Source organism: Melozone crissalis, unplaced genomic scaffold, assembly GCF_028551555.1.
Source record: "Melozone crissalis strain CALT ecotype California unplaced genomic scaffold, PUWL_Pcris_2 ptg000004l_1, whole genome shotgun sequence".
NCBI classification, from domain to species: Eukaryota; Metazoa; Chordata; class Aves; order Passeriformes; family Passerellidae; genus Melozone; species Melozone crissalis.
Window position 1 is genome coordinate 42,847,238 of NW_026535782.1, and position 24,931 is coordinate 42,872,168.

Here is a 24,931-nt window from a genome sequence, read left to right on the forward strand (position 1 = left end):
TCTAGTGACACAACTGTCCCCATGGACAGCTGTCAGACACGAGGTGTCCCCCCGTGGGGTGGCACAGCATCTGTGGCAGAGGGTGCAGGCTGCTCAGAGGGTGTTTGTACCTTGCATCCTCCTGAGGTTTGTGCTGCCCTGCTCTGGAGCTGAGGTGGAAGCCCTGTTCTTGTCAGTGCCAGCCCTTCCTCAGTGATGACCCACAGAGCCCCAGGCTCCTGCACCCTCCTTTGTGCATTCCTTGCACCCCTCTGCCCCGCCATGCACAGCCTCCTTGAACTTGGCCCACCAGCCTCCAGCAGCAAGCTGCTGTCTGTACACAGGCTCACACACATGGGAAGGTGATAACCTGGGACAGGCAACATTCATCTTCATTGCAGAGAGGCAGCAGGATTGGAAATGGCATGGCAAGATGAGACTGCTGCATGCCCCTGTCACAGGCACTTAGAGCAGAGACACTGCAGATGTGACAGCAGTGACACTCCAAGAAATCCTGGCCAGGTCTCAACCCCTGTCTGCCTGGGCTTCCCCCAGCCCCCCAAATGGGCCCTGTGCCAGGCTGGAGGCAGAACTGATCCACAGCGAGGTGCAGCAGAGAGGCCACGGTGCCTTTAAGAGCCATCCTGCTCTCTACCTTTGTGCTCTGGCCTTTCTGTCTGAAATGCACACTCAAAACAAAAAAATTAAGAAGGAAGAAGTACCTCAGTACCCTGCCTCAGTGGGTCCCCCACCCTCAGGTATTGAGTTGCTTTCTAACCACCAAACATAAGTGGTGGGAGACAGGAGGAGCTGCTCCTGTTGGGCTCACAAATCTGACTGCACCATTCCAACCAGCTCCAATACAGGGGGGCTGTGCTTCTCTCCATACAAAAGACTGGCTCCCATCCCTCTGAGGCCATTGCAATAGCCTTTCCAATCCTATGGATTTATGGTATGAGCTGACAGAACTGCTGTCCCCTCTTGGTGTCAATCCCTGCTCTGCTGTGCAGGGGTGAGGTATGAGTGCTCACACAGAGGGAGGCACAAGGCTGGCAGTCCTGGTGCACATAACCCTGTTTAGCTACTGAAAACAGCTCCTTGATTTTCCTGTTGTGCTGAAGGCTGTGTGATGCACAGCTGAGCAGTTTCAGGCCTGACAGGAATAGTTTCTCTCACCTTGCCACTGGACACCATCCTGACCAACTTGGATGCAGTCTTGCCTCCATTTGCTCCTGAGCCCCCATCACCAAGAGCACTCAGCCCCTGGCAAAGGACAGGTCCAGCTGATGTCCTTGATGTCCTTTGATCACTCTCACTCCATAATACAGTCCCATGTGCCTCCAATTGTACCCTGTCCTACCCCTCCACCTCACAGAGGTTTTCTCTGCCTAAGCTCTACTGCAGGAGGCTGCTGGCTCTCCTCACAGCTGCTCCATCTCCGTCAGTGCAAACAATTTCTAGAATGGTTTTTAAAAATGTATTAACCTTCCAAAAAGGAGCTGATAAACAGGGGATAGGAGGACCGGAAAGGAGTGGGAAAGAGGCAAGATGCAGCAATGTGGTCTATTCCACACATCTGCACTATTCTCCTCCCAGCCCTTTTATGAAAATAGATGGACATTTATTATGAAAAAGAATGGCTGGGTGTGTGCAGGAATCCTTAGGCAGGCAGGGAATAAGTGTCAGTCTTCTGCATGTATGTCTGTGTGAGCCACACATGCTGGCTATGGGGAAGAGAAATACCTCCACCATGCAGATAGCAATCTGTCAGACTGAGCACCTGAGGGGCTCTGGGTGTGTGTGACTGTGTGTCTGTGCCTGTGTGAGCTGCTGCAGTTGCCCTCAGCACACAGAATGTGTGAGGGTGGTCAGCAGCACATGCCCTGGTGATGCCATTTGAGTTGCACAAGTCATTCCTCCCATAAATGTCTAAGGGCTCCAAGACAGTCTGTCAAAGCACACAGACATGAGTGGGGGCTCAGTTTTAGAGACCTGTCCCTGGACACCCAGGCCAACACCAGACACATGGGTACTCAGCAGGGATGAGGTCAGGCCACACTCAGAGAGAGCACATGTTGCATTTCTGGTGGGCAACACCACATGCCATTGTGTTCATGGCACTGAGGAGACCAGGGCATCACATAGCAAGTTTAGAAATGCATTTTCTCCACTGGAGTCAAGGAAAGGCAATGGAAACCCAAATGCCTGTCTCTCTGCCTCAGTTTCTAGGAGAAACAAAACATGGTCCAACCCTTCCTGACTCTTGTGGTTAGCTTGACAGATGGAAGTTACACAATTGCCTGTCTCTGTGCATTGTTTTGCGTCTCTCAAGTTGTACTTCCCACCCTGTAACCCCTGGGAGTAATTTTTCTCTGCAGTGTGGGTATCTAGGGGAAGCAGGGAAGAGAAAGGACACATGCAGCCTGAAGAGAATTAGAAGGGCTGGGGATGAGGAGGGATGGGGAAGAGCTTGGATAGACCCTGCTGCCATAGGAATGATCCAAGTAAACTGTAGGGAGGGCTTAGCCTGGATTCCCACACCAAACACCAGATAATTATGGGTAGAATAAAGAATCCAGACTTCATTTTGATGGCTTTTGTCACACAGAGCATAAGCCTGAAAAGCACTAGAACAGGCATTTCTCACTCCAATCCTGGGCTCTGGGGCATCTCTCACCAACCAAATGCATATTTGTATTTCTCTCACATATATGGGAGATGTTGCCAAGCTAAGGGGCCATATTCTGCCTTCCCTTCCACCTCTGGACATGAGCCTGCCTCTGCACTGAACCCAAAGCAGGAGTGACTGTGTGTGTGCAAGCATGTGTGCTCCAGAGCAGTGGGCAGCAAACTCACTCTGCATCACATCAGCATCAAAGAGATTCAGTGCAGGAGACATTTGCAGGCATGAGCAGAAGAAAACCTTCACGCTCCTTCTCCAGGGTGAGCGCGTGCTTCAGCTCTGAGATACGCTCCCTGCCTCTTGAAATTAATTCAGCATTCCTGAGGCTTGGGCAAAAAGAGCTGGAATGAATAATGGGGCTGTGCTGGCCTTGCTGCAGATTGCCTGGTAGATACAGCCCTCTGCAGGAAGGAAAAAGCCAAGAGACTGCAGCAGTGCTCAGGCTGCTCTGCTGGAACGTGATACTCTTATCTCACATCCTCTGACTTTATAATGAAAATGACCACGTTACCCTGAGTTTTGGGCTTGTTTTAACCCCTTTTTATTTCTCTCTTTACACAAGAGACAAAACCCCCAGGCTCCAGATGATACCATTGTATGAAGATGGGAATGAATGCCTCTGTGTGTGTGTGCTGGTGGGGAGGTAGGTGTATGTACCTCCATTTTTTCATGCCATCTGACTGCAAAACTTTCAGATACAAAACCCAGGCCTCTGAGCTGCTCAAGGAACCAACCTTTGTCAGGGAGCCATCAGCCAGGAGGAGAGCTAGAGTTTGGGTTTCTTCCCTAAGGAAATCTGTGGTGGTCCCTGAGTCTCAAAAAAGAAAAACAAAACACCCAGAGCTGCTTTCCTGGTCCCACAGCATCTCTCTGCTCAGTTAGCCCTTATGTTGGATAGGGATTCAATTATCTCTAACTTTTTAACATTTATGGCACAGTTACCGAGCGGGGACTTCCCAGGATTACAGCCCTCACTACAGGATGTAGGAAGGGAGAGAGGGATTTCTTCTGAACTGAGGGCTTCTGATCAGTCAGAAACTGTTTCTGCTCTTCAACTGACTGGGAGATGCTCAGCTCCAAGAGAATCTACATGGTCCCTCACAGAAAAATACCCTGGCCTGGTGTGACAACAGGAGGGGCTGGAGACACTGTGCAGACATTCCTTTTTCCTCTCAAGTCCTGTCCCACATGTCTGGGCCTACATGGGAGAACCCAAAGGCCAATTGCTGTTGAGCCTTTATGTTTGGGCATGGGCAACTCCCTGCCCACAGTTCTGAGTCCTCAGTGGATCGCACCCTGCGCCTCTGCCTTCAGTTTGGAAGGGGAAGAGGCAGAGGGCAAGCTGTTCTGTCAGTCATCTGCCTGCCAGGTGGGAGGCAGATGGAACCAAAGCTCCCAAATTTCCTCACTGGAAGAGCCCAGTGTGAGAAGGAAGCTGTCCAATAACCTCCACCTTTCTGATGCCGTGGCCAGGTCATGGTTCAGTTTTTGCTGGCAATCTTTTTCTTACGGGCAGAGACCAGATCATAGAAAGGATCCTGTGTGATGTTGGTCCTGGAAATTAGAAGAAATGGGAGCAAAAGTAAGAGATTTAATGATGGAGAGCAGCACAGACAAACTAACTGAACTTGCACAGAGACATCACTTATCAAAATGTAGGACTGGAGATCTGCAGACTTACAGCAGAGAATTTAGCTGTGGCTAGAGATTCTCCAGAAGGGACTTCAAAACTCTTTAAAGTCAAGGAATACCATAGTTGTTATACTGCAAACATTTCTTTCCACCCCCCTTTTCAAGCTCTCATAAAAGATAACCAAATAAACTTTGTGGCCACTTGATCCCAGGGCTGAAAAAAGGCAACTCAAGCCTCAATCTCTCCTCACCGTATCGCCTCAATCCACTCATCACGCTCTGCTGGAGTGGCTGCTGAGATCTTGTAGGACTGATGCTTGCCTTCAACCACCTTCCTATCCCCATCTGTTTTGCAGGCTTTGATCTTCTGCCCTTTGCAGTTGGGAATGAAGAGTTCAAAGCAGTTCTGTTCAAAAGGAAACAAAGTGGAGCAGTAGGATTAGACAGGGGACAAAGAAGGCTGCTGCCTTCAACCATGGGTGACAGGCCAAGAGAGCTTTCAACAGGCAGGAGTCTCCAAAATGCAACAGACCCTATCTTCCCTCACTCCAAAAATTTCCCCATGAGTTAGATGACCTTCCTTCTTAGGTAGGCACACCCCTCCTCTGAGCAACTGGACACTAAAACCAGGCTTTATGGAGAGATGGAGCATCAACACTTATCAAAACACACCTTCTAGGATCTGTCACTCCACTCCACTAATGAAAATCCCTCCCCCTCTTAAGTAGATGCAGCATCCTCTTTTCTGCCTGCCACCACGCAGATAGAAGGCACTTTTCCCAGAGCCATGACACATTGAAAAGTGGGTATCCACAAAAGACACACAGAAGAAATGAGTCACTTCCTGGGCAAGTTCCCTAACACCAACAGTTCTGTTTGGTCTACATGTGCTGTAACTCATTATGGAGAATCCCAAGGAGAGAAATTAAACCCACGTCTCCTGGTGCAAAATAAGTAGGGAGTCAGCTGTGTGCATTCATCTCTGCCCCCCTACACACACATACACACATGAAAACATACAATACAGTCAGCCAAAGGACAGCTCTCTACTCACACCAAAAACATAAATTAAAAACACAGCCGTGTCTCGATGGGGCAAACAAGGCAGTTTGCAACGGCACCTTCCCTCTGAGAAGCAAGTAGAACACGAGCAATTTGTGTAGGGTAGGAGTAATCTGTGTGCATCTTCTCTTCCCCCCAACCATCTGATAGCCTGTGTTGGCAGAGTGCCAGCCAATGGACACTTACTGGCTTTTTGGGATCATCCACCTTCCGGACTGATAGATTCTCCAAGGGAATGATGCCCCGAGGCTCTTTGTCCTGAAGGCAAGGAAACGTGAATTAACACCCAACATACTCCCCAAATTTATGCCACTGTTCAGAACCTCTCTGATTTCCCCTGTGTGGTCCTTTGTGGAGGTGACAAGGGCAGAATACTGCCACAGGAGACCCCTTCCATTGACACAACGGGGAGTTTAGTCAAGAGGAGACCACAGCCGCAGTGTCCAGCCTCTCTCCTCCTCCCCATGGGAGGTGAGGAAACAGCACAGGAAAGAGTGGAGGTGTGAGATCAGTCTGGGAGCACAGGGTAAAAGGGGGAGACTTGCCTCTGCTCCTCCCTGGCCCCTCAGAGGCTCATAACCACCCAGCCATGAGTTAAGCCCTTACCGTGGTATATTCAAAGTAATACAGGCAGTTATCAGTCAGAATGAACCAGCGGCGTTTCCAGGTTTTCACACGCCCTCCTAAAGGCAGTGAGGTTCAGGAGCCATTAGTCACACATTTTTCTGTCCTTCCCCCAAGCTCCTGACATGCACACAGTCACACCCTCCCAGCTCTCCCCGTAGCTGAGCCCCAAGGAGACAGCATGGCACCACTGACGTGATGCTGTGTGATAGACACTCACACACAGAGCCACTTTTGCTCTGCTGGGTCTGGGAATGGGGAGGGCTATGTTTTTGAGTCCCTTTTTGAGCAGACAGAGCCTGCAGGAGCTGGGACGAGGGAGCAGGCAGCTGGTTTCAACAGCAGGTGTCAGCCTCAGCCTGCCGCAGCAGACGGGAGCGAAGGACAGCAGAGATGACGGTAGGTTCCTGGGGCAGATTTGTGGTGGGAGGCAGGCAAACGGGGAGCCAGAGGAGCTAGGGGAGCCCCTCCCTTACCTAGTTTCACCAGCCAGCCTTCACGGTTAGGGTTGAAGAAAGTGTGGGTGAGGTCGTTGCCATCATCCTCTGGTATGGAGAACGGCTCGTTCTTTATGCTCTCAAACAGATTCTGCCCCAGAGCATTGGTGGGGAAGGACAGAGATAGAAAGGCTGATTTCAGATAAAGCTTGTACACAACTATCCTAGGTCCATCTATCCACCACTCTGTTTTTACAAGGCAAGCTGGGTGAAGGGCAGGAGAGCACATGATGAGCACTGGGGGTAAAACAGTCCCTAGTCTGCACCTCACAGGATCTCCAGGGGGATCACCAGCTCTTTTCTGCATCTTGTGCCATAAAAAGAGTCTCATTCTGGAAAACCACAGCCATGAAATGGTGCTCCCATAGCAAGACAGGCTGCAGTGAGCAAACCCAGCATGTCACAAGTGCTGCTGTGGGTAGTATTAAGGCACTAGGATGGGACTCAGCACAGCAGAGGTGCAGCCCCATTTAGAACCTGGGCTGGTGGTGTCAAATGCTGCCGGAAGAGCAGCACGTAGACCTACATGGCCACAAGGAGGCACATTTCACAGAGCCAAAGCTTTGGCACTGCAGGGCACAAAGGGTGACATTCATACAGCAGTGACAGGGAGGCAGGTTACTGCTCTCAAAGGATGCTGAAATGTTGTTCACATCATTGTATCTGCCACCATTTACTACACAAATCCCAAGTCAAGGGGGAAAAAAGAGACTACAGGCTCCTGCATCTTCCCTAAATTGCCTGAAAGAAATAACACTCTGGAGAAAGATCTAAAGCCTCTACCCTGAGGGGATGCTGCTCAGCAAAGCCCAGGTGTGGGATGTAGGCAGCCCCTTTGACACAAGACAGAAGTTTTTTGGGCCAGGCTCCTTGGGTGAAGGCAGACACACCTAAGCAGGCTGCCCACCTCTACCTTGCCTCACAGGGCAGGTCCCATGCCTGCTGAGCCTTCAGGAAAATGCCAGCTGTAGCTTTGCTAATGGGTGCATTTCCTGTCTCTGCACCTTTGCTTCTCAGTGGACCCAGGGGATGAGAGAATGGGAATTCCTCTTACCTTTAGAAGCTCTTCTGGCAGGTCCCCTCCATTGTCAATGCCTCTGTTGATGGACACAAACCTTTCAAAGTGGGGTTTGTCTTTCACATTGGGGTTGTGCAGGCTGGTGTTAAGCATGATGATAGAGAAGGAGAGTACATAACAGGTATCTAGCAATGAGAAAGAAAATCAGCATGGGTGGCACTTGTCTTAGAGGGCAGAACAATCCACACCACAGGTGGCTCGGATTTTAGTCACTGAAGAAGGGAGTCATCCTCTCATTTGTAGGAGAAAAAGGGTTCCCTCTGCTAGGAGAAAGAGGGACACAGTTGATTTCCTATGAGGGAGGTGATTCCATGCCCTTAGGATAATGGGGCATGTTGGGCAGATGCAGTCTAATAACAGCTCTGCCAGCAGGAAAGTTTCTGCAGACCTACATCTGTCCGTGCTATCCCTGCTGGGATGAGGTAACACCTCATGTGAGGCCGGGAGCCCTTCTCCAGTCTAGTGCCCATCAGGAGGGCCTGAAGCACAGGCACAAAAGGAGGCCTGAAGATGCTCAGTTTATTGAAAATCTTCACAAGAACTGGGCTGCCTCCTTTAGCTTAAGGGGAAACACTTCCTAGTGATGCTGCCTGTGCTTTGTGAATGGAAAAGGAAGGCTCCTCTCTCTGGCAAACAGTCTAGCTCAGCTGTACAGGCCTTCCTCCCTTAACTACCTGTGGACTGGAACACTCCTGGATTGCACTTGCAGTACCAGTTGGCAAAGGCCTCCATCATCCTGTCAATCTTCTGCGCCTCCCCAGGCAGCCGGAAGCTCCAGAGGAACTGTCTGTTGGGAGCAGAGTGTCACAGCACCAGTCAGATGGGGTCCAAGGGATAGGGGTGCCTCCCCTCAACCCGTGCCACACCACGAGCATAAGAGAAGTGACCCCATCACACTGGGGAGACAACACAGGGCATGGGGCAGGAGCTCTGCTCCTCTCTGGAAATTGCCTGGATACATCACCCTCCAACACCCTGAATGCAGGAAGGAGAACTAAGGCTCCCAGAAATCACAGCTCTGCTCCCCTAATGAGAGCCCTGCAAGGCAGCAGAGGCCTCAGGAGAAAGAGTCTTGCCAGGAGGTAGCCTTAATAAAACAAGTGCCCTAAAGCAGAGTCACTTTGTTATTGATGTAATGGGCACTGAGGACAGACGTTTCTTTTCCTGCTGCCAAAAATAACCTTTTTCATCCCCCAGACACTGAAACCACAGTGAACCACTCTTCTGCACATGGGCAACCAAATCAAGGGGCAATCAAAGTGCTTCCCACCCCCCTGAGAAACTGTTGATGCCTCACAGAGTAACAGCCCTGGAGCCAACACACACAGCAGGGCCTTGGGAAGCTCCCACTTCAGCCCAAGAGGGCTTACTGACCTTCCTGTGTCGTGAGGGCCAGTGGCTGAGCAGGTTCCAGCACTGTCCCCTGCACGCTCACTCACCTCAGCGCCTGCACCAGGTTGAGGTTGGCAAATTGGTGACATGCCACAAAGGCCTGCAGGATCTGAATGTTTGTGGGGTCCCTGGGAGAGGAGAGAGGGAAAAGGTCAGAAGAGAGCTTTGAGCCTGCTCTGCCTGGATGTCCCTTGGTGCGACAACATGCACCTGGCTCCATCCCAGTCTCACTTCCCCTCTGACCAAGAAGCAGCCAAGGTGCACACTCCATTCTGGGATGACTGATCCCATTACAGGCAGGAGAAAAGGTAGCCCATACAGCCAGCCTTAGTCACATTCCAAAGGCCCTCCCAGGGGTGTCCTGCCCACCCAGCCCACTGTGGTTGGAGATATGCTCAGTCTTGGCCCCTGGATGAGGTCTGCCACAGGTCATCCAAAATGGTAGCTCAGAGGGGCCGGGCAGGACAGGGACTCCAAGGGGTCTCCTCATCCTGGGTTGCTCACCTCCCACCCAGGTAATCCCCAATGGCTGTCTTGTTCAGGCCTTCACCCTTGTGGAGGAATCTGGCAATCTCCTGAAGGTCTGAAGACAATACCTGGTGCTCTATCAGGTACTGGATCCCCTAGGAAGGAGAAGCAAGACTGGGAAGTAAAGCAGCTCTATGATCTATTGAGAAAACAGGATCCCAACACTGATATCAGCCTTCCTTAGCTTTAGTGTACTTGCTCCTCTCTTACTCCCCACTCCCTTCATGGGAGACTAGAGCCACATTCTCATCTTCATTCAATCCCTCTTCATCCACTATGGGTTGTCAGTCCCATTTTCACTTCATCCCTAGATTTGGCTAAATGTTTCACTGGTATGGAAACTCAAACAAAATAGGGCAATGTAGATTTAAAGTCCAAAAAGGAAAAGTCAAAATAATAAATTTTAATGTTTTCAATCAAAATGTCTTCCTGTTCTGTTCCTAAATGTCTTTTTCCCCCTAAATTAACTTAGCTTAAAAGAAAAACTGTTTATTTTAAAGAAGGCATAATAAAAAAAATGTACTCAGACAAAAATATGGGCTTGAAACAACTTGAGACAATTTTTTCCTAGATTTTTCTTCTATGCCACAGAACAGAGAAGTCTGCAATCTTTTCAGCTCCATCCCTCCTAGACAATAAGGATGGAATATGCTTTTTAAGGAATATAGAGGTTGTGAGTTGGGTTGTACAAAGAGTCAATATCCTATTTTAGAGAGAATTTCACGACTTTTAAAGCCAGAGAAAAAGCTGAGGTTTTTTTCAAAAGATTCTTGACAATATCTCACAATGTTGCAGTTCTCCAGACCACACTGCAATTCTCCTTGCAATATACAATAAAAGAATGAAAATTGTTTTAGATCCATCAACATATTCTACTTCAAGAGAATCATTTCACTTTCTTTTGCAATATATATGAAACTATTTTTAAAAGGCTCCAAAGAAAAAGTGCCACAAAGTGTCAGATTTTCGGCTGTTTAGATGGTCTGGGAAGGCCCGAGGTGGCCTTGGGCAGCCCGCGCTCCAAAGGATGAGAAGGGACTTCAGATCTTTTCTCGGTCTCGGTGTTTATTAAATGCTTATCTAAAAGATTTTCTCTTGGCCTGACAGAGTTCTGCTCAGCAGTCAGTCATGGGCACACACTGCGAGCCCCTGGGGCGGCCACCTATCTTTATACTCGGAGTTACGTATACAATATTTATCATTTTTCTCCAATACCCTCTACCCTTATTAACCAGTACACTTTTAGTAAGGTCCAATCCCAAAGTGCCAACATCACCACAGAAGATGGAGGCCAAGAAGAAGAAGAAGAAGGAGAAGGGCACGCCCCAATTCCTCCATCTTACTTCTCTAGACCCCCCTGTACAGAAATCTTAAACCCTGTATCTCACACTCCAATTAACTTATCCCTTCACCATTCACCCCAGTGAAATCCTCCTATCCTCATACTGATGTCGTCTCTCGTGTGGGATCAAAGTCTAGCCACCAGACATTTCTGGCAGCATTCCAGGACTCCTGAGCCCCCCAGGGGTGGTCTTGGTCACCCTGCACCCCAGTCCTGAGAGGCTGAGATCCCACATCAAAGAAATCAAATTTTTTGTGAGATTTTTTCCACTCTATTTTCCTTTCTTTTTCCCCAGACAGATTTTCAGTAAGAGCAATTTAATTTTGAGAAGCATTGCAGTGATGTGTCACAGTTGTCACAAGGGTCTTCAGGGTGAGAGAGAGGCGAGAATGTTGACCTCATGTTCAGAAGGCTTGATTTATTATTTTATGATATATATTACATTATGACTATACTAAAAAGAATAGAAAGAAAAGTTCTCAGAAAGCTAGCTAAGCTAAGAATAGAAAAGAATGAATAACAAAGGAGCTCCCTGTCCCAGAGAGAGCTCGGTCCTTGATTGGCCATTAACTATACACATCCAACATGGGCCAATCACAGGTGCACCTGTTGCATTCCACAGCAGCAGATAACCATTGTTTATATTCTTTTTCTGGGGCCTCAGCTTCCCAGAAGGGAAAATCCTAAAGAAAGGATTTTTATGAAAAAATGTCGGTGACATTTCACCCTTTTAATTTTATTAAATTAAAAAGAAAAATGTTTGTAATTTTCTCTGCTGTGCATATGCAGAGGAAAAAACAAACACTTGACAGGTTATCTGTTGCCAATCCAAATCTCAATCAAGTGCTGGTGTGGAATGAACAAGGAATTTCTTCACCTGTAGAATATACAATTCTATCAAATCATCAAAACAATCTTACAATATAAGAAAATGCAAAAACAATGTAAAGAAAGTTCAAGTTCAAGCAGCTGAGTTTCAGAAAAAGTCCATGGACTGAAGATGTTCCTCTTTGCCATCTCTGATACTCCTTTTTGGTACTGAAACAGGCTTGCTGCAGAAAAGTCCATCAATAGTTATCAAAAGTCCATTGACAGTCACAAACAATTTCAAACAATTTGAGACAACTTCTGGAATTTTTTGCCACAGCCCTTTATTGAACAACTTTGGGCTGAAGCTAATTTTTGGTCCTTCAATGCTTCAGAGCTGCTGCCAGCTATTTCAACTCTTTTTATTTAATTTTTTTTTTGTTTTTTTAATCGGAAAAAGCAGCAGCAGCAGAGCAGAGCCAGAGAAAGGCCCTGGGGGGCCCTGGCCCATGTACAGATCAGGAACCCCAGATCTGGCCCACAAAAAGGCAGGCCAGGACCGGAAGGGGGAAGCAAAACCCCCAAACCCATCAGGAGGCCGGGAGGTGGCCCTGGTCCAGGGACCCGAGCCCAACAGCCTAGGCCCAACCCACGAGGCAGGCTCTGCCTTGCCACAGGCCTGCACTCTGCTGCCAGTACAATAGCAGAACGGGTGGTGAGACGCTTCTTTTCCCCAAAATCACCAAGGCATGCCAGCAGCAGGGGAATAGAAGCCCCAAGAACCCTCATCTCGGGTCTAGGAATGTTTGTTCCCCACAGCAAGCAAGCCACGATCGCTTCCCGCTGTGCCCCCTGCCTCTGCAATGCAAATGCATCAGCTGCGTCTCCCATCTGCCTCACGGCACCACCCCCTCTGGGCTGGGGACCAAAGGCAGAACCCTCGGGACCCACCTGCCCCTCGCCGCTGGGGTGCATGAGGGGCGGCAGAGAGATTCGCAGCCCCCAAGGGGAAGCAACTGACCAAACACCACCCAACCCGCCGAGAACGCTGATTTTGAATGCCGGCAGACGGGCTGCCCCCGCCCCCAGCTGTCGGGCCATGCCTCTTCCACGGAAGGAGAGACCGACACCCTCTTCCCCTGTCCCAGCTCCCCCCGCAGGGGCAGCCCCGGGACAACCTGAAAAACTGGGGGGTGAAATCGCACTGGGTGCAGGAGCCGCCACAGCAGGTGCTGCTGGGAGCGGCGGGACCGCAGGCTGCTCTGCCTCTGCGGGAGAGGCTGGCAGGCACGACACGGGCTCGGCAGCGTCTTCTGCCGGCTCCGTGATCGGCTGCGGAGGCGGCGAGGCCGGAGAGAATGCATCCCCCGCTGAGCCGGAAGCAGCAGCCGCGTCGTCGTCGCCTAGCAACAGCGGCGCAACGACGGGAAGCGGCGGAAGTGGCTCCGGATCTCCATTGCCCAGCAACAGCGGCGCAGCCGCAGGGAGCGGTGTTTCTGAGCGCTCAGGTGCAGGCGGGGAAGCCGTTGGAGCCACGGGCAGGACTGCCTAGGGAGGCGGCTGTGGGGCAGGTCCGGGCGGTGCTCACGGCGCCAGCCGGCGTGGCGTCGCCCACTCTTCACTCCCCGGAGAGAGAGAAGGGGGGGGGAGAAAGACCGCTCAATCTGAGCATGCTCCGCAGACACAGTAAAAAATACTTCGGCTCCCAGCGAAACTTCGCCCCGTCGCCGGGATGCAGGGGGGCTGGGAAGCAGCAGATCGTCCCCCCACAAAGGGTCTTCTCCTGCTGGAGACGGGTGAAATGGGGCGAGCCCGTTGCAGTTAGCAATCTAGGGAAAAACAGCTGCTCTCTGTTTCAAAACTGGAAAGAGCATTCTAAATGCTGGATAAATCTGGAGGTATCCAAACCCACGGTCCAAAACAAATTGGAAAATGGAGTCCATGCACTCCCATACGAACACATTGAGTGCATACAGCACATCCGTGAAAAACCCAAAGAGCTTTGCCCATCAAAAAAACTCATAGAAATCTGTCTCCAACAGGAGAATTCCGTCCTCTTCACCCCATTTTTGCCAGAGGGCAATAAGTTTCTCCTCTGAAGGGGAGAAAGGAACCTCCTCCTCTATGGGGGAAGTCCTCCAAATCAGCAGTCACAAACTATGAAGGGCCGCATTTTCAGGAAGGGAAAAGCCAACAGTGCCTTTTGAAAGAGTCCAGCAGGCTCTGGCCAGCTCCATGGTGTTGGTGCGCTTTCCAAACATCTTCCTGGAGGCTTTTCAGAAGGTTCTCTTTGTAGTCAGCCTTGGCTGTGAACTCTGTCCAAATCAGGATCTTCAGTTCTTCAGCTCCTGGCTAGAATTGATTTCTGTGGTCACTTGTGAAGCAACCATCAATGTCACACATTCGGGGTTTACCCAGTGCAGCAATTGCTCCTCTGGGGGTCTCTCCAAGTCATTTGCTCTTCAGACGAGGGGTCACCAATTGATGGTTTTGTCCTCCTCATTCACTCGGGGTTCACCAATTGTGACAGTGGTCACAAGGGTCTTCAGGGTGAGAGAGAGGCGAGAATGTTGACCTCATGTTCAGAAGGCTTGATTTATTATTTTATGATATATATTACATTATGACTATACTAAAAAGAATAGAAGGAAAAGTTCTCAGAAGGCTAGCTAAGCTAAGAATAGAAACGAATGAATCACAAAGGAGCTCTCTCCGACTCTGTCCCAGAGAGAGCTCGGTCCTTGACTGGCCATTAACTATACACATCCAACATGGGCCACTCACAGGTGCACCTGTTGCATTCCACAGCAGCAGATAACCATTGTTTATATTCTCTTTCTGGGGCCTCAGCTTCCCAGAAGGGAAAATCCTAAAGAAAGGATTTTTATGAAAAGATGTCGGTGACAGTGATGATGGAGCCCCATTTTCCAGAAGAAAATGTTTCTCCCCAAAGCTGTTTATCAACTGGATTCCTAATGCTTACCTCCTCCAGCCTAAGGAACTTTCCATGCTATCCTGGAGAGAGGAACTCATTTATAAGTATCAGCATTGCATGGATGGAGTGTAACCTTAGAAAGGAGGGGCAAAGAAATTTCCTTGCATTGCAGCACCTCCCACTCTATGGCATGTAGCAAGAGGGAGGCAATAATCAGGGATCTGCATTATACAGACACAGAGCATGTAACATTTTGACCAGTCAGATTGGCACTGAACTCATAAAGCTAAACTGGTTTCGGGTTACAGTTAGTTTGGGCACTCCTGCACAGCATGGCAGAGAGAGATGCCTCAGGGGATGCAAACCAAGGTCAGGCGGAGAGGCAAAATAAAACCAACTCTCACACAGGCTCTAAGTGCGGACATCGCTGCTCTGAGACAACTCCACTGGCACAGGGACGTCCAGGGGACTGGCAAGCACTCCAGCTGGGCTGTGCACACTGGGGAAGGCACCTTGGCGCTCTCAGCAGGGCACAGGGGAGGCATGGAGAGCTGTCACACAGAGCAGCAGCCACCCAAGATGTTGGCTGTGGTGGCGAGCTGATGATCACCTATCGTTTGATCACAGCTTGTGGTTTTCTCGAAGAGCTCAAAATATGCTCCACTAATGAGAAGGAAAGAAGAGGGTACTTTCTTACATCTTCTCTACTTAATCATTATAGTTTTAGAGTTTTCTGCAGAGGGCTGAAGGCTATGGAGCCTTGATACCAGTGGTCAGAGCTCCAGAAAGTGGAAAAGCTATGTTAACTCCACAATTCAACCAAAACTGCTTCCAAAATGACAGAGGCATTCTCTCCTCTCCTGTTCTGAATGAGCCAAGGAACCTGACACACTCTCAAAACTTCTCACCTTCTTAGTTCATCCTCCTTTATCACATTATAGCAAGCTCCTAGCCTCTGACAGTCAGAAGGGCTGTGTGAAGGAAGTCCAGCTCTCATGGCATGCTGGCAGTGTCACAGCATCTTCCCTTTACTTCTCTTAGGTTTGGGTTGAATTGCATGGTGTGGCCTCTAAGCCCATGGTGGGGGAGGCAACAGAGCTTGATCATATCAGAAGACCTCAGTCAGGGACAGGGTGGAGGCTGCTCCCAACCGGGGTCTCAGTGAGGTGGGAACCCATCCCCACAGTCCCCTGCCACAGCTCCTTGGACATCAGTGGCTGCAACTGGAACAGCAGCCAGCAGAGGCTCTTCCTCCCAGCTTTACCCTCACAGGTGAAGTGAACAAATCCTACCTTTTCAGGATCCATGTTGAACTTCTTCCGGCCCAGGGACAGAATTTTATCCCTCTCTGACTGCTTGCTGTAAACACAAAAAAGAAGGAAAAGTCAAACTTAGAATAAAGGACCATGTCATTTCACTCACAAGGTGAGATATCACATGGACAGGTGTCTGACTATCCAGGAATAATGAGAAATCTGAGAAGAGAAGGGCCTCATTTCCCTGCCCATTTCCCTGACGTTGTTGAGAACCAAATCCCATCAGTGTTTTTGTTTTTTCAACTTATAAAGAGAAGCTTTGTAAGCAAAGGAATACTCATTCCACTCACCTGATCTGCTCTCCAGGATTACTGTCTGCCACTTGCTTCTCCTCTTCACGTTGGAAACGCTCAATCTCTGCAATCTGCTCAGCAATCTGCTCCTTCAGCTTCTGCAAAAGCAATATCAGGAAGATGAAGGCAATGGAGGGGAACACAGCAGACACAGCCTAAGGAAGCATGAGAGCATGTCTAACTTCTTCCCTCGGTCACAGGAAAAGGACAGGTCAGGTGGTCATGACCAGCCAAGGATGCCTATGAAATGGGCACTGCTCTGGAATGACCCTGCTGGATTCCAGATGAAAACAACTGGAAAGAGAGACAGAAGGATGTTCTCATGCCTACTTCCAATCAAAACTGGAAAAATCAAGCTTAATCAGTGTGGTGAGTGTCAGAGAACTCGCCCCACTGTCAATTCCAGTTCCTCAAAGAATGTCAGATGCAAGAATCCTTCCATTGTGCCCATTCCTTTTGAACTTTTATTTTGCATAGCCTTGCTACACATCTAGGAAAGGAGAAGTGGAACTGGTAACTGTGAGATCAATATGAACCTAAAGTGGCTGTATTGTGAAACACAGAATTTTTAATGTACCTGTCATTTAAATACCATTGAGCAGACAACTCTGTTTAGTGGAGAAAAAAGAGAGAAGGAGTAAAGGTAAAGTAATTACTGCCAGATTTTAAAAAATCAATTGTGGAATTTACTTTCCTTTAGGCCCATGACAGACCATGGCTGCCTTGACTGGATATTCTGTGTTACCATGGAAATGAAAGTGTCTATATCTCCTTGTTTCCATCCTGCAGCTATGTTCTACCTCTACCTCAAAGCCAAAGTGCACCACAGCTCTCTTCTAGGAATCACCCAAATTCTTCCCCACACCAACCAGAACAGGCAAGGGAAAAAAGGATCTGTCATAAAAGAACCTTTCTCATCAAGGAATGAGGATGTGGACGGAGCACATAATCAGATAGAGAAACTGAATTTCTGCAATATTCCATAACTTAAAAGAGCTTCTGAGTTTCAGTTTTGCTCTGGCCACCTTCTGTTGTGCTTCATTGGTCCCCAGAAGCACAACTTCCCCACTTAGAAGAGTGTTCCTTACTAAGTTTTAGGTGTTGCACAAATGTAACAGAACCATGATCTCAGCTCATTACTTTCAAATGATTATCAATTTTGTTATTTTATTCACTTCTGTCTTTTTGCAGCGTTACTGGCAAGCCAAGACCCATCCTCTTTTCTCTTCCCCCCCTCCCCTTGCCCCAGATATGCCCCCAAGTCTTTGTCCTTAAGGGTACTGATAGATACATTGTGAAAAAAAAATCCCCTGGGGAAAATGTCTCTTGTTCTATGGCACTCTTTTCACCCAAACTCACTCTGCTCCACTGGCCATTGTGTATTCCATTGCTGAATGGCGTTGGGTTTGAAAGCATGGGTTTGTGCAGTCTAGCAACCTTTCTCTGTCCATAGTGGGCAAAAAAAAATGTAGCATTCCTGTTCAAGTATCCTGCTCTTATAGTGCCCATTGCCTGTTGTGAAAACTGAAGAGAAACAAACACACACAAGCAAATCCCAGGCACGTACATTCACATTCTGTTCTGCAGAGGGGGCATGAGAGACCATTCTGGTTTGCAGCAGAGAGAGGAGGTCTGGAAGCCTAAGAAGTAGCACATAGTTTGGCTTAATCCTTTACTCCATTCCAGGAAATATTGCAGCTATTCCCTAGGCATCTGGACAACTTCATGTTGTGGAAAAAAAATCAGTCCAAGTCCAATGATTCAGTGCTATAAGCTCTCTCAAATGGGAAACCACATTTCATGGTGGAGGCAGAACGGAATGGAAAGGGCACAGCACCATGCGGGGCTGTGATGCAGTCTTAGTGACTGATTTTGAGTCTGCTACTTCCAGACATTTTAGGAGCTGCTGGAGAAATGGTTGAGTCTGTTAAAAAAAAAGAAGGAAAACAAGTCCCAGCCACAGACACTTGTGTGGAAGGTCCTGCCATGAGACCTCTTTTGAGACAGGATCCTTCATGGAGGACTTGCTAGAGGTCCACAAAGCAAACAAAAGTCTGATGAGCACAGGGGGATGCTGCAGGTAACTAGGACTGATATGCCTCTAGCCGGTAATCAGTAATTAAAAAGAATCATAAACGCTGAGCCAGATGCCTGCCAGTATGACTTAGTGAAGACATTTCTTTACTCCTACATTTACAATCCCAGCTCAATATTGCTCAAACATCCCACTGGGGCAGCTGATGATTCATGCAGCAGAGAGTACCACAGGCTGGATGTACCCTGGTGGCAAACAGGCCAGGGCAGCCTGAAGTTTAAAAGTGAAGCTGGATCATGACTGAGAAAATGTCTCTTTTGCAAGAGCACTTCTGCATGGCCTGGACTGCTATGCAAAGATGCTCCTTGGTGAAGATAGATTGCAGAAGGTTAGGCAGGCACAAGGGACAGGATGGTCCTTACCTCAATGTCATCCAAAAGCTCCTGCCTGTGCTTCCTGATTGTCTCTATTTCAGCCTCTTCAGCCCCAGTCAAGCCAGTTGATTCTGAAAGAAAAAAGATTCCTGTGAAAACTCTACTGGGGCCAACATATCATGGAAAAAGCTGCCCCAACCTCTCAGCACTTACCTTCTCCTAGGGTCATTCCACAGCAACTCTGATTTCTGTGCTCCCTGCTGTTGCAACCACTGCACCACACCTTTGCCTTGCCAATGGTTCTCAGCCCAGAGTGTGCAGTACAGACCATACCCCTCTCCTTGCAGCCAGAGGCTCTGCACAGCCCTCTCGGCTGACCCTGCAGGCACCCACTGCCTATTCAGCCAATTCTGCTCGCCCTGAGCACGGTGAAGAGGTCTCACTAAATGCTCTCTGGTGGTGGTTATGTCAGTCATCTTTAGGTGCTGAAAGTCTACGACCTAAAAACTTCATCTACATCCAAACCTCCCAAGAAACCACTGGCTTCATGAGTTGATCTGCCATAGCTAGAGTCAGAAATGGCTTAAGAGAGAAAATCAAGGTTTTTCAAGTAGGATCTAGGGGATGAAAGCCTTGCTGAAAAAGGAATGTCTTTAAGTGGCTGCTGTTCTGTAAATAGTTGTTCCGTGAACAGAAAATGCAGAAATATGAATAGGCTTCCTTGTAATGTACAGGAATTCAAACAAATAGCAGCAAAACCAAGGCAACCACAATATGATTCACAAAAGACCTAAAAAATGGGGTGACAGTATTGCTGCTAAATATAATGCAAGTGAACCACAGCCTCTTCTGCAAGGAGAATGAGAAGGCTGTAGCCCTAGAGGGGAGACAAAGCAGAAGATAAGGCCCCAGGAAAAAAGCAGAGCTTGCAGACGACTAAGAGCACTGGAGATCACTGGTGAACTTGCAGACAGGGTCCTTGCTGCACTAAACACGGCAAGATAAAGCGTCCCCAGGAAACCAGGACAAGTCACTGGATGCCCTGCTCCACTGTTTCATAAAACAAACTCCCCTGGGCCTCCTGTCTTCCCAGAAAAAAGGGAAGTAGCACCAGTTGCACTGGAAATTCTCTTAGTGTGGATCTCACATGCAAAACAACTGCTATAAATGTGAGTGGAAGAAAAAAAGGGAAGGAAGCAGCCACGACAGACAGAAGGAAAAGCGACAAGAGCAATCATCTTAGCATGCTACTTTCCTGTCATGGCCACAACAGCTCAGAAAGACTCGCCTTCCCCAATCCTAATCTCTCCCCTATCCTCCTGGCTGGTTGGGTTTCCATGTGCTAAGTATGTTCCTGTTATTTTTCTCAGCTTCGGCCTCTTTCCTGCCACTCTTCCTGATGGCTTCAAGCATTGCATTCCCTGGGGAGAGGCTGCTGAGTCTGTGGGGGTAAAGCACAGGACAAGGAGCCAGCACGAATCCAGGCTAGGAAGGACCCACATGCCCTCCCAGCCCTGCAAGCAGCCCTTGTGAAGAGCAACAAGAAGCTGTCTGATTGATGAAGCCAGTCAAAAGGGAAGGAAAAAGGCATCCAAAAGCTTGCAACTGCCAAACCTGTAGGTGAGGGGAAAACCAAAGTAGGCAGGACGGTTAGCAAACAAAAAACAAAGAAATGAGAAGAAACCACAAAGAAAACCAACCAAAAGCATGCAGTAGCTCTGGTACTTGTCTGGTGGGTTGCTGACTTCCCTTTAAATGTCAGCCCTGGGCCTCTGAGCAGTGCCCAGGCTCTTCAGCTTAATTTCTGTATCCTGCAGTTGTGGTGTCTGCAGGAGATCAGGCTGGCATCTCCATCTCTCCAGTTGTATCTCTCTCATTCCTGTCAGGGCGTGTAATTGTGGAATCACTGGGGTGACTCCTTGACAAATTACAACAAAGACCTTTTGCTCTGTATTTCTTTCCACAAAAGCACCATAGGAGGACAACCCTGAGGAGCCTTGCTTTCCCCACCCCATCAGCAAACTCTGTGGTGTGGCTGGTTGCTTTGCTTCAGTTGTTCTGTGTCTACTAAAGCATCTCAAAGAGTCATGAGGCTCCCAGGGGATGCCATCTCACCCACACGACCCCCAACAAGGCTGTAATTAACACAGGCCCCCTCCCTCCTGAACATCTGGAAACCCCAACTCCCACCTGCCAAGTTTGTCAGAATGAGAAAAGTGTCGGAAGGACTGTGTGGGGGGAGGGCAGGGGAGAAAAAGGAGGAGTCACAGAGAAAGGGAAGGAATCAAGGTGTAAAAAGGTGGGAAAGGGTGACAGAGTTTGGAAAAAATGGATGGATCAAACTTTTAGGGCAATTTAGACTGAGCTGCAGAGACGATCTTTGTCAGGTTTCCTATACAGCTTAAGTCCTTGGTTGCCTTAGAAAATGGTCCATGCCTTGTTGAAGTCCTCAGTACCACCTCAGCTCTACTTCCCTCTAGGACTAGGTCAGCACACAGGTGAAGCATAGCCCTGGTCAGGGTTCTCTGCACAGGGGGAAATTTCACCCTGGTGAAGAACACACCACAAAAACATGCGCAGGTTTCAGAAGGATGCTCTCAGCCCAACCAACACCAAAGTTTTCCAGTTCAGACACACAAAAAATGGCTAGTATCCTCTCCAGAGAGAACATTAGGTTGTTGTTGGAATTTATTTTCAGAGAGCAAATGTTGAAAGGGAAGTGCATCAGCATCACATTTGTGGGTCTTACACCTGCTCCTGAGGTTGTTTCCCCACTGTCAGGGCAGACCCACATAGAAAGACCTGCCAGTTCTTCACAAACTGACCAGGGTTGCATTTTCAGTGCTGTCACTCAGGACACAAATTTCAATTCCAGTTGTGCGGTTTATGCCTTCAGCCTGCCCAACCAGAGGGCAGGTCAGAGTTGCCCAAACATCTGGGTACTTGTGCGGCGAGCAGAGAGTTCTGTGTTTGCTGGTTTCATTTCCCACTGCAAAGGGCTGTGCTCAACCACCCAGGTGTTCAGTGGCTTTCAGTTCCATGGAAAATTATAGGAATAGGCAGATGTCTTTTGAAGCACAGAGGTAAGTGGGAAATGACCACCCAGGAGGGCTGGAAGGATGAACTGCAGAAGCAGCAGGGGAAGGTTAAGAAGAATGATTGTATCTGTGTCACCGCTGCAGACCCGTGTTATACGCTTGTGGTATGACAGCAAAGGTTCATCAGGCTCATTTGCAAGGCAATGGAGGGCTTAAAGTATCACTGCTAAAGGGTTTGGGCACCTCCACCCACGGCAGCACAAAAGCAGAGCAGCCCAATAGGCAGCTTCTGCTTGAAGGAAGCTCCCTGATAGAAAAAATTCACCTGAAATTTCTTTTCTTTTTTGATATGGCTGCTGTGTAATCTCCAGTACAGACCATCACCTCCACAGAGAGGTGCCAGTCTAGTAGCAGAGAGATGACAAAGCCTTCCATTCCTCAAGTCCCTCCAGCCATGTACATCTCCCTCCTGCAGCACTCCATAGTTCTCCACCAGCTCATGTGAGAAGAAATTCAATATCAATCCCAACAGATTTAATTTTCACATTTCAGCTATAGGGGGAAAGCTGGGAAGAAGAATTTATGTTGTCTACTGGTCCCCTTATCTCACGTGACAACTTACATCCATCTTTCAGGATAGCTTTCCATGACTTTTGACCACACATCCCAGCACAGGACACCACAGCCCCAGTCTGCTCTCCTTTGTGCCACACATCCAGCTCAAGGGCCTGGCACACCTGCTCTGTGGCCTCACTCAGACAGTCCTGAGAGGGTTCTGAAGGAAGCTGGAAGAAGACACACACTGCAGGGAGAGCAGCCTCCCCAAGGCATTGAACAGATGTGCACTTAGCAGGACCATCATGTGTCCAGGTAGGAGTGGCCCCAGAGAAAGGTGTACGTGCACCTCTGACCTTCAGGACAATCGTGCCACAACTGAGCAACTCCAAATGCATTCAGTACTCTAAAGCTCACTGGAAAATGTTTCTGGTGGCAGCCTTGGGTCCCAAGGGAGTTCAGCATCAAACAAACCCACTTTCTGACCCAGCTGTGGAAAGACAGGATGGGATTGAGCAAAACCATCAGTCAGAGCCAGCACATCTCTCCAGGCATTGCCTGTCTCCAGGCTCTGCCTCTACCCAGAACTGAGCAAAGCCCCACAGTGCCTGAATAGGATCTCCTTGTGCTATTGCAGTGTGTATACTGTCTTGAAAGTACACTTGCTTGAATGTGTCACTTTCAAGACATAATTAATGCAGTAACACATAACTTGAGTGAATGACTGTGTCAGACCTTCAGTTAGGAGATCCCCAGTTTCTATTGAAGACACAGCCCAAAATAAATAGCAAAATATCAGTTATCCCTCCTCCTGCCCAGTTTGTCTTGCAGAACCTTTGTCCACAGTTGCTTTCAGATAGTGAGGGCTGGGTGATCAGGAGACCCATTTTCACCAACATTCAGTACCAGTCAGATGCTGACAGGAACTCAGCTCCTACAGGTACCACCAATTTCCCTGGCAAGCAAGGTTGGTATGCAGCTTGAGCATGCCCTTTCCTTGGCTACACACCTCAGAGCTAAAAAGTGCACAACAGTCGTTGAAACTGGGCACTGCTTTTTGCTTTCACTCTCCATATCCTATACACAAAAGCCTGAGGGGGCAGAGTCAGAACGAGAAGAGATATTACAAGGTGATCCTTTTTCTTCCTTTGTTCAGCCTGCTCCCACTCAGCTCTCCCTCTCTGACACACTCAGAGCTTCCTCAGCCAGAAGCTGGAAATGTTCAGTCTGGTGGCATGCCTTTCCTTGCTGAATCCCAACCACTTTATCCACCACCTGCAAAGGTGGTGGAAAGGAAATAAAACCTAAGATCTCTCTCAGTTCCTCAGATGTGGTTCATTTCCCCTCACTCACATCTGCCCACTGAGATTATTTCAGGACCAGGCAGGCCCACCTGTAGATCCCCTGGAGCTTCCAGAACCCCAGTACAGTTGTCTACCTCGAACATGGCCGTAAGCAAGGGAGGCCCCAGCACCAAAATCCTTGCACGGGCGTTACACTGGGATACCTAACTGCACGAGAGGCTCCACCAAGGCAAGCCAGCTCCTGGCATCTGTAGGGAAACACCAAGGAGGAGCTTGCCAGAGTTCAGTGAGAGCAGCCAAAGCCTACAATGGTCACCCCAGGTGTCACATATGCCACTGACACCAAGGAGTCCGTTCCCAGCTCGGCCCAGCACCGCTGGCCCAAGGAATCAGAGCAGGAGCATTCTCAGCACAAGGGCCATTCAAACCTGTGGGGAAATTTCTCCCAATGGGAAAGGAGAGCAAATAAAAAGAAACCCATGCCTAATGCTGAAAACCGATAAGCATTTAACTGTACCACCAGGGATCTTCCAGCATGTCATTCCTGCAGCCACAGCACCCACTCTGGCTGCTGGAATTTCATGGTGTGCTCTTCTCCATCAAACTGAGCACAGAGTCCTCACCCCAAAAAGACACACAATGGTTGAGGCTTACCAGCAGGACAAAGGTCCATCCTGAAGAGCACGATATACTTGCAACACAACTGGTGTTCCTCCTTGTATTTGGTTTGTTCAGATGCTTCACAGAACTGAAACAACTTGGAGGCAGCAAACGCCACCGCAGCAAACTTGGAGGCAGCAGCTTTGGGGGGGCGGGTTTCCCTGTGACTCCTCCTTCCCCTCCTTGTCCCCCCCCCTGTCATATATCACAAGCTTGTGGCAGTGCAGAAAACTCTGTGCATGTTTTAATGAGCCAACAGGGGCTCATTGCCTACTTTTAAATGCAAATGCACAAATGCATTTTCATCCCAGCAGCTTTTTGGGAATCTTTGTTTGAGGAGATAAAAATGAGCGGTGAGAGGCTTTGGCCTGAGATACTCAGAGGAGAGAGAGGGAAAAAGGAAGTTCTTGATTCAGAAAACCCATCTGATTGGGGAAGTGGTTTCATTTTAAAGGGAAGATTCTTCCCATGTTAATTCAGCAGCAGAGTGGGGTGGGGGCAGGGATGGGAATGAAGGCTCCAGAACTGGAGGATGGTTGATGGAGGGCAGGCTGGAGTTGTCAGACTCTTCTGCCTCACTCAATGCTCGGCGTAACTTAAAGTCTTGCTCCTTTCTCCCCCTCAACAAAGTGTTTTTCATGTGAAACCTTGTAAGCAAGGAGAGAGAGAACTAAGAAGAAATGCAGTCCTCTCTCAGGTTTAGCAATATTCCTGATGGTGAGAGAGCTGGAATTAGCAGCCATTCAGGAACAGGAATGCAATATTGAAATTGGAGGACAGAGCTGAACAAACACTCC

The 24,931-nt window shown here is 48.8% G+C and overlaps 1 protein-coding gene across 1 annotated transcript; it reads right to left on the reverse strand.

The window, feature by feature from the left end:
• Positions 1 to 3,724: 3,724 nt before the first annotated feature.
• On the reverse strand, positions 3,725 to 24,209 carry CYTH4 (cytohesin 4). The gene is made up of 13 exons (XM_054275287.1): positions 24,129 to 24,209; positions 18,626 to 18,708; positions 16,166 to 16,266; positions 15,852 to 15,918; positions 9,452 to 9,570; positions 8,995 to 9,075; positions 8,230 to 8,342; positions 7,532 to 7,680; positions 6,457 to 6,568; positions 5,963 to 6,039; positions 5,543 to 5,614; positions 4,546 to 4,700; positions 3,725 to 4,216 (listed from the first exon to the last, which is right to left on the reverse strand). Exons 1-13 carry the CDS (start codon positions 24,145 to 24,147, stop codon positions 4,144 to 4,146), a joined length of 1,221 nt encoding a protein of 406 aa, XP_054131262.1. The 5' UTR covers positions 24,148 to 24,209; the 3' UTR covers positions 3,725 to 4,143.
• Positions 24,210 to 24,931: the final 722 nt, after the last annotated feature.